The sequence below is a fragment of the Haliaeetus albicilla genome, chromosome 26, assembly GCF_947461875.1.
Source record: "Haliaeetus albicilla chromosome 26, bHalAlb1.1, whole genome shotgun sequence".
In the NCBI taxonomy this organism is placed as follows: Eukaryota; Metazoa; Chordata; class Aves; order Accipitriformes; family Accipitridae; genus Haliaeetus; species Haliaeetus albicilla.
The window spans coordinates 15,455,437-15,469,083 of NC_091508.1; the positions used below are offsets into that span (position 1 = coordinate 15,455,437).

General features: G+C 37.7%; 1 protein-coding gene across 3 annotated transcripts in view; it reads right to left on the reverse strand.

Annotated features, from left to right (window-relative positions):
• Nucleotides 1-407: 407 nt before the first annotated feature.
• Nucleotides 408-13,647, reverse strand: part of CDK5RAP2 (CDK5 regulatory subunit associated protein 2) — an 84,141-nt gene continuing 70,901 nt past the window's right edge. For 2 of the 3 annotated variants that reach the window (XM_069771769.1, XM_069771770.1), the window contains 9 exons: nt 13,347-13,536; nt 13,010-13,131; nt 11,351-11,599; nt 9,595-9,678; nt 9,210-9,469; nt 6,760-6,906; nt 4,600-4,738; nt 1,959-2,005; nt 967-1,720 (listed from right to left, as the gene is read on the reverse strand). In XM_069771769.1, the coding sequence (XP_069627870.1) occupies nt 1,619-1,720; nt 1,959-2,005; nt 4,600-4,738; nt 6,760-6,906; nt 9,210-9,469; nt 9,595-9,678; nt 11,351-11,599; nt 13,010-13,131; nt 13,347-13,536 (1,340 nt within the window). In that variant the 3' untranslated portion in view covers nt 967-1,618. Of the gene's footprint in view, nt 1,721-1,958; nt 2,006-4,599; nt 4,739-6,759; nt 6,907-9,209; nt 9,470-9,594; nt 9,679-11,350; nt 11,600-13,009; nt 13,132-13,346; nt 13,537-13,647 lie in introns of all 3 variants that reach the window. The other variant, XM_069771768.1, reaches the window with a different exon arrangement.

The window sequence follows — 13,647 nt, forward strand, 5'->3', positions numbered from 1 at the left end:
AGTGTGCAACATAAACCCATAGTAAAAGACTTATTTAAATTTAAGAAACGCTTTTCAGAGTTTTTAGCAGAAAAATGGATTTCAAAACTGTTTAGCTGTGTTCCTCACATGGCCTTCTGTCCTCTCTGTACAGATCTCGGGAAGGAGGGGGCAGGCAGGGGATGACACCAACATTTTGCCAACAGCAAGATGCCCTTCAGTTATGGCTTCCTGAAAGCAAGTTTCCAACACCCCCACTTAGCCATGACAAGCACTTCTGGGATACCTTACACCCACTGCCACTAAGGACTGGATTCATTTCATTTTAGCTGAACTCAAGAAACGAATGCTCTAACATGGCTTCTTTGTTCAGTAAGTAAGTGCTCAAAGTCTGATGTTTTAAACAAAATAACCCAAACACATTTGTAGATTATTTTTCATTTTAATTGTCTGATTTTAAGTAACATTTTCAGACCGAGCATCAATCTAAGTTTCTAATAGGGCAATAAGAAAGCTCAGCATAAGGCAGCTTCCAGAAGAATCTTCCAGATATGTTTAAAATGCTTTAAAATATTGAACACACATTGTTACAAAACAATGCCAACTGGCAGATTATTATTTTTTTTTTTAACCTACATTCTCTTAGCTGTAGAGATACAGTTTGGAAGGTGGACCACATTCTTGATTTTTTCAGGACTTGTTTAACTATAGCAACAAATAGATTTATAACATGACAAGTACAAATATAAAATTTCAAATGAGCCAACTTTAAAAAAATCTGGATTTTTCTTCAATACCTCTAGTACCTTGCTTCTATAATAAATATTAAAAACCATCTTTTACATTACAGAAAATGTTAAATAAGTTATTTACCAAAAGATTTCTTTTTTTCTCTTTTGTTTTTTGGTCAAAGGCTGATTCCATTAAAAGAACTGAACAAACATTTTTACATCAATAAATAGTAAGGCATAAAGAAGCAAACAACAATCACAAGATCAGTCTTTACTAGTAGAACTTTCTCCTTCAGAGAATCCTTTTTTTGCTGGTGTAGGAAGGTGATTTTTGATTCTCAGCCGGTGGGACCTGGTTAGAAAAGCAATAATTATTACTATTTTACAGTACTTCAGAGGCACACAATTTGCCCCTACCCCATAATGGTACAAAAGGATCTGCAAATAGGAGCTTCTGTGTTCAGCAGATCTTCAAATCAAAGTGATAAGACTTCTGTAAGCAAAAAGACTTTTTTATGTCATCACTTTCTAACTCAGGTAGAGGGCTGAGACAACAGTACAGCAGATGCAGGGGGAAGCTTTCAAGAAGGCACTGCTGATGAGGGTAAGGGAGAGGAGATTCACAGAAAAGGTTAGAGGAAAATTTAAGGAGGGGCTGGGAGATGTATAATCATTCAGCATGGAGTGGTGTGAGGAGAAGGATGGGATTTAGGAGTCACGTAGTGTATGACATCCTTCTGCGAGTAAAGTCTGAACCTTCTGGGAGAAATCAAATCTGAACAGTGATTACTTAAACACTCAAACTAATTTAATATACTGCATTAGCAAATAGCTGTTTGCAAAAGCTTTGCCTGTTAGGTCTATATTTAAACAAAAAGCACCACCAGTTATTAACACATACACAAGCTTTAAATAAGGGTGCCTTTTGTGAACTTACTCAGTAGACAGGTTATTGGACTGTGATCTGCTAAAAATAAACTACTGGAAGAAGATGACACATGAATATTAATCTAGGGAAAGCATCAGAAAGGAAAGGGTTTAGCTGTTTACATGGTCAGTCATAAAACTCTAATTCAAACATCAAATATTACAGAATATTTATCATACTAAACCCCTGTCACCCAGACTTCGTTAGGCAGCAAACCTAAAGCAAATCAGACTAATTCTGCAAAATACTACTGACACAGCAATGCATATTTCCAATGAATATAGACCAAGGAATTAAATGCAAACAAAAATTTTACTTACCTCCAGGTTTCCTCTAGCCTTCTTTAAGACATCATGAGTTAAAACCACTGAAAAGAAAGAGGAGATTAAAAAGAATACTGCACAGTCTTTCTCTATTCCCTGTATTCAAGTCTTATGACCACATACTAAATAATGTATGAACTCACATCTACAAGACAGGCAGCGACCAGGCAATCATACAGACCCCACCACCACCACTTCAACTTTCTTTCTTACCAAATCCAGAACTGTTACTCCCCGGCCTGAGCCCTGTTCAGCAGCTCAGGCTGATACACAAACCTCCACCTGCAACAACCCAAGATTAAGGGGCAACGCTGTACCAGCGGAGAGAGTTAGGGACGAGCAGAACCGTTCGCTCAGGACCACAGCAGCGCCAGCACTAGAATGCCACTTCCCACCCCTGGCCCTATGTTCTGTGTAGCACATAATCTGCTTTTCATATCAAACCATCAGGGAAGTGTTTTTAAAGTTTTTCTGTCGTAACAAGAACGATACATGTGAAAACACACATAGCTCATCACTACGTTTAACATGACAGGTATGAACAGCCCCCTGCGATACTGATGACCTGGTTGCCTTGACCTAAGTCATCAAAGGAAGACTTTCTGTTAATTTTAAGGTGAGATGGTGCATGCACTAACTACAATTTGATCTACTAGGTAGCCTACTTGGGCCGGGGCGAAGAGGGGGCAGTTAGCAGAAGGGGGAGAAAAATTGTGCAGTGGAGAGGCTGGGGGGGACGATGGGCTGGGAAAAGGACAGATGGCAAAAGAAGTCAGCCAGCTCCTCCGGCAGTTCAAGGACAAAGCAACCTATATATGCTTAGGGGAAATCATGTCAGTGACTTGTTCTGAAGGGTTCCAAGTTTTCTCTATTGATCCAGCTAGTTTGCCTCTGTGGGGACAGCATGAGACCTGTGAACGGAGGAGGGGATGCTTCTAAACAAAACTGGTACTTAGAAATGTCAGGTTAAATATGTGATTCTCTAATCTCTGTCAGCTCCATAACTGCTGAAAAATACCATTCACAAGTACCAATTTAATATTCCAGCCTCAAAAATAAACAATTTAGCCATAATAAAGATTTTTCATTACAATAATAAGAACCCAACAACTCCAAGGGTATAGCTGTCATGAGATAATTATACCCTTGGCAGATTACTGCAATTTGGCACTGCATTGTTACATGTTCAGAGGTTCAGATGAGGTTTATAAGCAATGAGTTCACTTGCCAGAGAAAGCACATAGAAGACTCTGAGCCACAAGAATGTTCCAGTCTCTGCCTCTAAATATATTTAGGAATGCTCAACTAAATAACAGAGGGAACCTGAATATCCTCAGTGGAGTGGCCAGCTAACAGGATGTTTGGAGAATGAAGGCAGGCAAGGTCACCTACTGCGATGCCTTTGCTTTCTTACTAGCAAAAGGAGAAAGGAAGAAATATCAAAAACAAGTGTAAGCATCCTAACAAAATCCAGCAGCTTCATATGATCCACCAGTTTTGTTGCATGCTTGGTCAGGAATTTGTGTACGGATGCAATTTAGAAACATTTCTGAAATTGCTCTTTAAGGCAAAGGTAACTTGACATCCATAATTCCCATAATCAATGAAACTTACAGAAAATCATATCTAGGTCTTTCTGTGTAGCAGAGTGCTCTCTGCTCATAAAGAACTCAGCTAGTAAATTCATTTCACCTGGCAAACTAGATTTTTCTAAATCAAAAATATTCAATTCAGTACATGAAGAGAATTTAGAGGACGTGACACTAACAGCAAAGCTGCTGCTAGCCAGGCAGTACTTTGCATGAAGGAGATTTCAGAAAATGCAGGCTTCATTTTATCAGGACCTAGTTCAGATGAGGTTGAATGCCCTGAAAAGGAGTGAGCAAAATAAGGGGTAGATGTACTGTTTTTTTCTTTTTGAAAGTATGGGTGGGTAGAATGGCTGTGGGCATAACATTCTGGTCCCAAGGGTAAAATCTCTGTTGATTTATATTCTGCTCAGCCCTACTGAAATTATCCAGTATGTCTGAGATGTCACTGGAACTAGGAACTGACCAAACTAAACCAGTAAATCTACCCCAGGGATATTATTAGGACAGACAGAATAGCTTTGATTTTTATATGACAACCCTAAACTGAGCTATTTAACTTTAAATCCTATAGAAAACATAATTTTGGATTTAATACAAATAACTTGTACATCGTTTAATACAACAATTCTGAAAGAAGTGACCAAAAAACATCCTATAAATGCTTAAAAAAAATAATCATCTGCAGGCGGAAGATACATGTACCTTAGATATAAAAATTACAGGCTATGGAGCAAAATAGCATTTATTCCTCTACATTGCATTTAAATGACTTGAGTAACTTACAGTATTATGGCCATTTTCATAACATCGTATGATATGTAACATTTTACAGTCTAGATGAATTACTGATAACACAAGTGCCATTCCAGCATACATGAATGAGTCATTTAGTCCTGCCTCTTAAGAGAAGGTAAGGACAGATTTTTTTTTTTTTTTGTTAAGAAAAAAATATACATGTCTATATTCATTTTGTTGTTTCTCCAATTTTAGAGGTAGCCACAGACTACAAAAATAAAATAAGAACCGGTAATAAAGCATACACTTACACTGGTCAATGATGACTTTCTCCATATTTTCCTTCAGCTGGTTTGTGGAGTGCAAGCGTTTCACTGTGCTATGTAACTTCTTCTCTTGCTCGGACAGTTTCTTATGTAATCTAAGTATTTCTGCTTTCATTCCTTCATCCTAAATTAAAAGAAGAAAATATTATATTAAGGTATTATATACAAGTACTTTGTACACTGTGAATTGCTAAATACTTTCATACAAGAGCCCTCAAGCTTCCTTAGAGTATGAACAACTTAAAGGAATAAAACGTCACTGAGCCTGTCCTTCCACATTCACATCCCCAGTGACATATGCTTCTATGACATCTGCCAACAGACAACTACAATTCTTTGCTGGCTTTTAGTGCAATTAATTTTTCTGCTAGTCTGAGAAAAGTACCTATTTTTGGTTTTAAACTTCCATTCCTCTCTTCTTCCAACCCCCCCCCCGCCCCACTAAAAAATACAAGGGAGGCCAGTGCTATGGGATCAGCAAGGATCCTGTCTGCCAGGTTCTGAACTTCCAGCTTCCTTCTCCAGTGTTCTGTTAATAGCTGATGCTGCCTTTATCAAAGGGCTAAAAGGCATTGTACAAATGACCAGAACAGTTTTATTGCAAAATTATTTGACAGTATCATTATTTAAGGTTCAGTTTTCACCACCAATTCCAACCAAGTTATGGTTAGTATCTTGTAAAACAGCACTATGAGTAGCCCTGACATAGTCTGCCAGTATCACTGATCTGGATCCTCATGCAAACTTAAGCTTGTACATTTTTTTTTTCTTGTTGTGCCACTTGTTAAATAATAGTATCATCTCCTGGAATTCACCCCTAGCATTTAGCTCTTCAGAAGAACTGATTACTCACAACTCCTGTGGGGCTGAAGAGAAGGCAGTGAATGTTCAGTATCTTTTAGAATCAAGCTTCAAGAGACATTCTTTCATATACTGCATTTAAGACATCAGAAACAATCTAATATCCTTAAGATCTCAGGATGCTGGATAAGGAACTCTAGAAAAGATTCTATTAGGCTCTAATTAGGTGCAGTCCTGGGAAGTCAGATCCCACACACATTAAGGCCAGATTTTCAGAAGTGATTGATCCAGATCAAGAAGGTTTAGGTCAGTCTGACAGTAAAGCATTAGATGCATCACCGACATACTGAAAGCCGCGCACGTTAAGATATGTTCAGATACTGCAATCCAGGCCAACATACAGCTCTCTATATTGATTATACACATAAGGATAAAAGTGGATGTATACACACTTGTCAAGACATCCCAAATATGGAGCTGAAACATCAGTGAATATATTAGACAGCACAGTTCATTCTTACTGCTTTTGTGATTTTACACATTTAAGGATGCTAGAAAATAACATCAAAAAATGTTATTAAAATTATATATAAAATGTTTACTCTCCTAAAGTTTGGGAGGTTTTTTTCAGCAATATCCTGCTTCCCTTAAGAAACACATACAAAAACCTCAGTGAAAATACTTTAGATTTATTTTAAAGCCAGAGTTTGAAACAGTTTCATTACTGAGTGGTGGTATTATGACAGTATAGATAACTCATTCCTCATTCAGTTTACTTTCATTCATTTGCATAGTGCAATCCTTTTTAGTTAAAACGTTATAAAATTTGTCTCGGGGTTTTGTCACACTTTTAAAAAAGCATCCTATTTTACAGCTTAGGCATCAAAAACGTAAAAGGAAAATGCAGTTCAGATTACATCAAAGTTGCTGAAGTTTCTGTTGTTACTAGTATATACATAATCCAATTGAATTTGGTTCTGTAACAGGGAGTCCAAACCTTTTCTTGTTGAAATGGAACATTCACCACCTGCCTAGGTTTCCTGAATATCATGTAACAGGGTTACAGATTACATCTTTAATATAAAGTATTTATAAAAAAACACCTCAGTATACAATATGATCAAGCTAGAAAGCCAGCATACATTCAGCCTTAGCCTTCAGTGATGAGAGCTGACTAAATCCATGTGTCCAGAGACCGGGCATGCTGGGCTCATGATTTTCAAAAGATTTTCCCAAATGACATGTTCCTAACTAACTGATGCATTTTCCCCAACATGTTACAACAGCTGAAAAAAACCACCAAAAAACCCAATCCAAAAAACGCAAAATGAAACATAACAATACCTGAGTCCCATGAGTAGTACCATGCACAGCTTTCAGTGGAAGGGAAACTCTCCAGAGAAGTTTCAGTAAACGTGCAGCCTCTTCTAAAATCTGCTGTACTGTGTGAATATTTGTGGAAAAGCTATGCAGTGATGCCTGGTCTGGTACCTGTATCATAGGATTAGAGACATGTTACATTTTATGCTTAAAACATTATGAAAATGTAATCTTAATTAATGGTTTAAATCCAGTTGGTATGATTTCATATTTATGATGATGTACACAGCTATTGTGTGCCACAAAAGCTAATTTGTTAGTTTACAAAGACTGCTGAATTATGCATTATCTGAGAATTTCAGGGAGGGAGGGGATTTATCCTAATCAATAACCATGATTAATAATAGATTATATTTACTAGATTTGCTATGCCACGTTGTAATAGTTGGCAACTCTCTTCTTTCTCCATTTGTATTTCATGTCATGTTATTTGAAAGTCAAATGATTACAGACATCAATTTAAGCAATATAGACGTTTCTTCCTTAGCAGACCCTTTAAACTGTTCCATTTAATGCTAAAATAACTATCAGGACACACATAAAATGTTTTCCTCTGCTGACAGATGAGAAAACCAAATTGAAAAAATTGCATAAATGTGAAATAAAGGAGGGAAAGAATGCAAGGGGAGCAAATGAATTACCAAAGCAATGGTGATACAGAAGGGGGAAGGGTAATGAAAGAAAAGCATTCACAGTTCCTGCCCCATGCAGCATATCATTTGAATACTTATTTAGCATTGTTATCTAACCAGAATCCTTCTGTCACATAAAATATCCCATTTGCTAAGTAGTCTGAAACTTCAGTGATGTAAAGCTTGATAGGAAACTGCAAATTGTGAAACTTACTGCTTTTATCTTTACACCAACAAAACAAGTTAAAAACTTAGAGAGATTACTTTTTCAGTCTTAATCAGTATCTTAACTAGGCCATTTGAAAATATATGATACTTCAGAGAGTCTTAAGTGTCATTCAGACATCATTTTAATGTGTGAGCACACATATGATACCACAAAAAGAATTTTGGAATTGTTGAAGACTGCATCTTCAATAGCTTTACTAATTATAACTAGAAAAATAACTGCTTGGATAAATTAATGCTACTTAAGACCTTCTGTTTTTTGAAGAGCAGTAAGCATGTTTTTTACAACATTTACATTATCATAAAATCATAGGGGTGAAAAGGACCTTCCTTACTCATCTACTTTGCTTTCCCACTCCAAGGCAGGAAAGCATTACATGTAATTTTTCAAACATTCACATAATTGGTTCTTAAAAGGGCCTCCAGTAACAGTGTGTCTGAGCACCCTCCATTCCAGTGTTTCATTATTTTTACCACTGGCATGTTCTAGAAATGCCTGATCCAAGCCTTTCCTGTTGCGCTTTAAGTTTCTCAGTTCCTTATTAGCTGCCACAGACATGTACATGTACAGATTGTTCCTTCCCTTTGGTTGAAGCTTGTAGGTAGATTTGTCTTATTCAATCCACCCCAAATATGCTATCATTAAGTGTATCCAGACATTGACAATATTAAATAAGAAAACATTAGCGTAAGTAAACACTAGTAGTTCTCGTGATTCTACAGGAAAAGGATTGACATTATTCAATACAAAGCAAACATTTTATTTGTTTAGGAATTATTACGTTTAAGACTACAGCAAGAACACCGTGACTTGGTATCACTGTGTCACACTTGATGCAGAAAGGATGATACACTATGTCTTAGAAGACAATATTTGATCAATAATGAGATATTCAAGTTTCTAGACTAGCTACTGATATTGCTAAAGTGTTCAACTGATACCAGAAAGTGGAAAAATATTAAAAAGCTTCCCTAATATGAAACAACCCTCATTAGCATATATCAATCATTAACGTACAATTATCACTTGGTGTTACTAAAGGGCTGAATACAAGTAAGTGGGGAAGTTTATCAGCTGTATATCAGATTTCTTTTAACTGTCTCATATTTCCTGCGTTTATACCAAGCCTTCATTACAAGAAAATCTCCCAAATTATTTTTATCCCTAGGTTACTGATACATACCCCTAGTTTAAGCCCTTTCTAAAGCATTTTAGAGTTTCATCTGGGTTTTGTTGTTGGTTTTGTTTGGCTATTTATTGTTTCCAGTGTAACAATCACCTATTTCCATAGTAAAAGGAAGTAGCAAGTAAAAGTGAGACTGCTTGTTAAAGGACCAGAATTAACTAATTTATCCGTAGCCTCATTAACCCAGAATCACAGACAGGTGCCTACATCTAGATGAGACTTGCGCTGTCAAGGTTGAGGTGTCCTGACAGAGTTATTCAGTTAATGGTGCCTGCTGCACCATTAACCTAGTTCTTTGCTTTTGTAACCTATACGTTTTGCACCTCTAGGTAAAATTCACCATCCTTTAACAGCTTTCACTGTTTACCTTTATTCCAGGCTCCTGCAGTTTCGTACCAGTGACCTCTCTTAAAGAAATCTCCATTTCTGCTAAGACCTGTTGCCCTTCTGAAATCTGTTTCCGTAGAGCATTATAATCCTCAATCAAGCCAAGAACGTGGCGCCCGTTTTTGTCTGCCCACATGCGATGTCCAGGCACAAGACGAGGGGTACATGCCATACTGGAAGATGAAGTGCTACTGCAGTGTGAATTACTGTCTAAACTGTCTTTAGAGGCAGAGTGCATACCTGGGACAGAAAAACAGTTTAATTTTTTTTATTCTTACATGCAGAACTAATTGACACTACACTTCTCTTAAACAGCAAGTCTGGGATACAGATAACATGCCCATTTAAAATACTTTTGGATGTACCTGTTTTTGCTAGCGAAATGCAATGTCCATGCTTCTGCAGCTCACAAGTGTTTCTGCTGGCAGCAGGGCATTTGCAAAGATTTTCTATACATAAAAATGGGACAAGGAAGAGTATATCAGTAGAAGTTAACATGCATTAAAAAAAACTTCCTAGCCCTACTTCTGTTCCTTTTTCTTTTTTGCTGATGCTAAACTTGGATTCAGGAAGCAGGGAAACACAGCTAATTTCCCAGTACCACGCCATGTATCTACCAGTATTTACCTATGTTTATCTTTTTACCATCTATCCAAAGTTCTAGATAACTCCCAAAATCAAGTCATGGTCAGCAAATCTAAAATATATCCTGATAAAGATATTTTAATCAACAAACGCAAGCTTCCCATTAACTCCACAAAAAGTATGACACTCTCCAAGGCTATACCATACTAAAGATTGTATAGATTGTATATCCCCAGACCTTCCAAATTCCCTACGTACCTACGAGTAAAGACCAATCACAGTACATCTAAAAAGCTAACAAATTCAGCTGTTGACATTCCAAGGAGTCTTTCTGGTCCATATCAAAGCTATTATAACACTATTTACCATTTTCTTAAAGAAATAACAAGCTTTTCCAGCTCCCATCTACTCTACCTGATGCAGGTCAAAAGCAACATCTAGGATTCTATCTAGAAACTAACTGGGAACTAATGCAACCTGGGGACACTGGTGATATAGGTTCCCCACAAAGCTGTTCCACACCTACCTGATCGTGACTGGCCCTAAGGAACCATCCCCATGTGGAGCACATGACTGTAATTTAGTGTTCAAGTATAAAGCGCACAGAGAATGGTAGCAACCCATAAACATTATTTGCTACATTCAGCATCTTTCTTACTTGTGCAGGGTGGCGCAGAGTTATGCTCATTATGTATTTCCTCTGAAGTACAATTCTGATTGGACATGATGGACTCACAAACGAAGTAAGGTGGTAAAAAACCCTGTTGTGTCTCACGAGCTCTCATACTAATTCTCTGGCTGGGGCTGCTTGCTCTGTGTGGTGCGTAAGATTTAGGTAGGCATGTTTGGGTGAAGTGTATGGACCCAAAAAGCCTCATTATTATTGGTTCCCATAACACGATGTATACCTGTACAGGCAGTAGGAGAGGTGGCTTTATGCTGGAAGTATGGAAAGCTGTTACTATGCAGAGTACTTTAGCAGCAAGAAAGAACATTCTTGTGCCCTCTGTATCCCATGTACCTCCATATGGGACAATAATCTAACCCTGAGTGTAAACACTATATTTTCCCTGATTTGCTAGAACAGTATCACTTAACAGTGATCGAAATAAAGGTAAGATATTCTTCAAGGGCAAAAAGGGGACAACTGATTTATACAAAGGCCATTTAGTGCACTTATTGATAAATCTTGAGTAATACATACTCACCCTTAGCACACACTATAGAGCTCTGCATTAAAAAAAAGAACCCCCGGGTAAGCAAAATTTATCGCAATTTAATGTAGGCATCTTTCCATCCCAGAGACTGTCTGCAAATGCTTTTCTTGAATGAAAAGGAAGTGACAGTTAGAGGCTGTAAGACAGTGCAGTATGCATTTCACCTCCCCGTGCACTAATAGCTCTAACAGGAAAGGGAGCTGAAAGGCTGATAGGCAGCTCCCAAATGTACAGTTGATGCTGTATAAGGCTTTAAGAGCATCTTTAAAGAACAAGGCACAGGTTCTACAGTATAACAAAAGCACGTATGGCACAGTACCATTCATTCCTGCGTAATGCTGAGATTCTTGTTTGAAAAGATAGTTGATATTTACAGCCGACACTGATCCCACTTCCTCTCTCTTTTCTTTTGAAAGCTGTTCCTCTAATTTTTCATGCAAAGACTTGTTTGTCTCTATGGTTCTTTCAAGCTGCACTCGCAAACTCTGTATTTCAGTCAATAGTTCATGTAAGTCAAGTGGATTATTCTGATCTTTTCGGAATTCTTCTGATGCATCACATCTGGGATCTGAGACAATTTCAAAAGAAACACTTAACATCTTTAACAATTAAAATAACATTAGCCATTATCAGAATGCTGAGCAAGTAAATTATAGCCAGCGTTATCCTCAATATTAAGAATTAACTACAAGCAGCATTAAGATAATGGTTTGACAAAAAAGCATGTCTTAATTGCTTCTACCCTTGAAAGATTTAAAGGGCTGAAAATTATTTTTCACTTTGTCCATAAAAGCCAATAAGTCTTATGCCAAAAGGAAAAAAATATAAAAAGAGAATGAAGAGGATTTACAAAATTTGAAGTGCATTAATGCACAGTCTAGGGAAAGAAAAAGGAATGGGTAATCTTGGAGCGTGGAGGAGGGATGGAGTAGAATTGGGAGTTTAATTTTATACACAGAAGAAAAAAGAAAATAGTGATCACCTGGCAACCAGAGGAACAAATCTGAACCTGAAAAAAGCAAGGGCTGTGTTCGTCTCTTCATAGAAGGAGGTCAGTACACAAATAATTCCATGTATTCTTTCATGCTGAAATCAAACTGTTCTCCAGACAGTGGGAAGGGGCTCAACTGCATGAGAGGGTGCAGCTACTCTCTAACTACATTACCAGTTCTGCAGGGAGACTTACTTCCATCCCTGAGCCACTTTTGGCTTAAAGCCTTATGCCAACAGGGCTCTTCTGCTGCAGCTAGGCATGAAATACAGTGACGGCAGGGCATGTTACTCAAAGGAGCAGGAAGGGGCAGGTGGGGGGAATCAACTTTTACAAGAACTTCCAATGGGAAATTTGCTGCATCCCGAAACAAGTATGCAGCAATGAACAGCATTCCACTTTTTTACCTAGCCATACCAACAACTATGTGGTGGTATAGATTCCTTAAAAGGGGTGGGAAGAACTCATTAAAATGTCTCATTCCTACCCCTCACCTTTAGTGACAGACAAGTGGACAGGAAATTATTAAACGTCTCGTTCAGAAAGCAGTGCCAGCGCTTCTCCCCAGCCCTAGGGAGAAGACACTACCCTCATATTCAGACAACAGAAAGCACAAGCTACCCGAGTAAGCACTACCTGTGAGAATGCAGCAGCATGTATTTAGATGACAAGTAAATATCTAAGCTCCCATGAAGCTTATCCAGCCTGAGCCGCTGAATCTTCAATATTTGGTTTTAGCTTAGCTAAAAAGATAAAGGAAACTCAGGTGTGCCTAGTCAGAACATAGGACACATCTCAACCTCGCAGTTACACTCCTTACTAAGTAAAAAGTAGCATTTTATCATCAAGTTGTCAGTTCTACTTTGCATAGCAGACAAGCAGGAACAAAGAAATAGTGACATAGCCTTACTGTCCTTTGACAAGATCATATTCAGAGAGGGAAGGGTTGCAAGGGCTACAGGTGTAGAAACAATTGTACATTTATACCTGTCCTCTTCCTTCTTGCTTCTTCCAACTTTTCATAAACCTTGATCTCCGTTCTAAGTGACTGCAGTAACTTCTCATTCTCGGAGAGCTGACGTTGCTTTACATTAATTTCTGTTTGCAACCTGTTAAGTCCCAATAAACAGCTAAGTTAAAAGTTAAATTCTTACATTTTGTTTCAAAATCTAAAATCCATTCCCTTTTCCTCTGTAATTTTTCCCTTGCCTTTTGAATATATCTGTGTACCTCATTAATGTTAATGGCTATGGCTAAACACATGCTTGTCACATTGACAGTTTTCTTCTCTAAATGAATGTCTAAATGTGGACAGAATCAATACCTGTTTAATTCATTACGACTGCTGTAAATTTGACATGTCAGATATCTGGTTTCATCTTCCTTTTGGCCAATTTGTTTTTGCAACCTTTCATTTTCTTTCTTGATGCATTCATAATCCTCATGAAGATGCTCAATGATTGCATTCTTTTTAGAAAGAGATTCTCTTAACTTCTCATTTTCCTTCTGTTTATCTGAAAGAAAAAGAAACACAAGATATTTGCAATCCCCACAACCTACTAAAGCTACGCCTTTTAACAAAACCAGCTTTTTCAGAGACTGTCAGAAAATAACAGCTGCTCTTG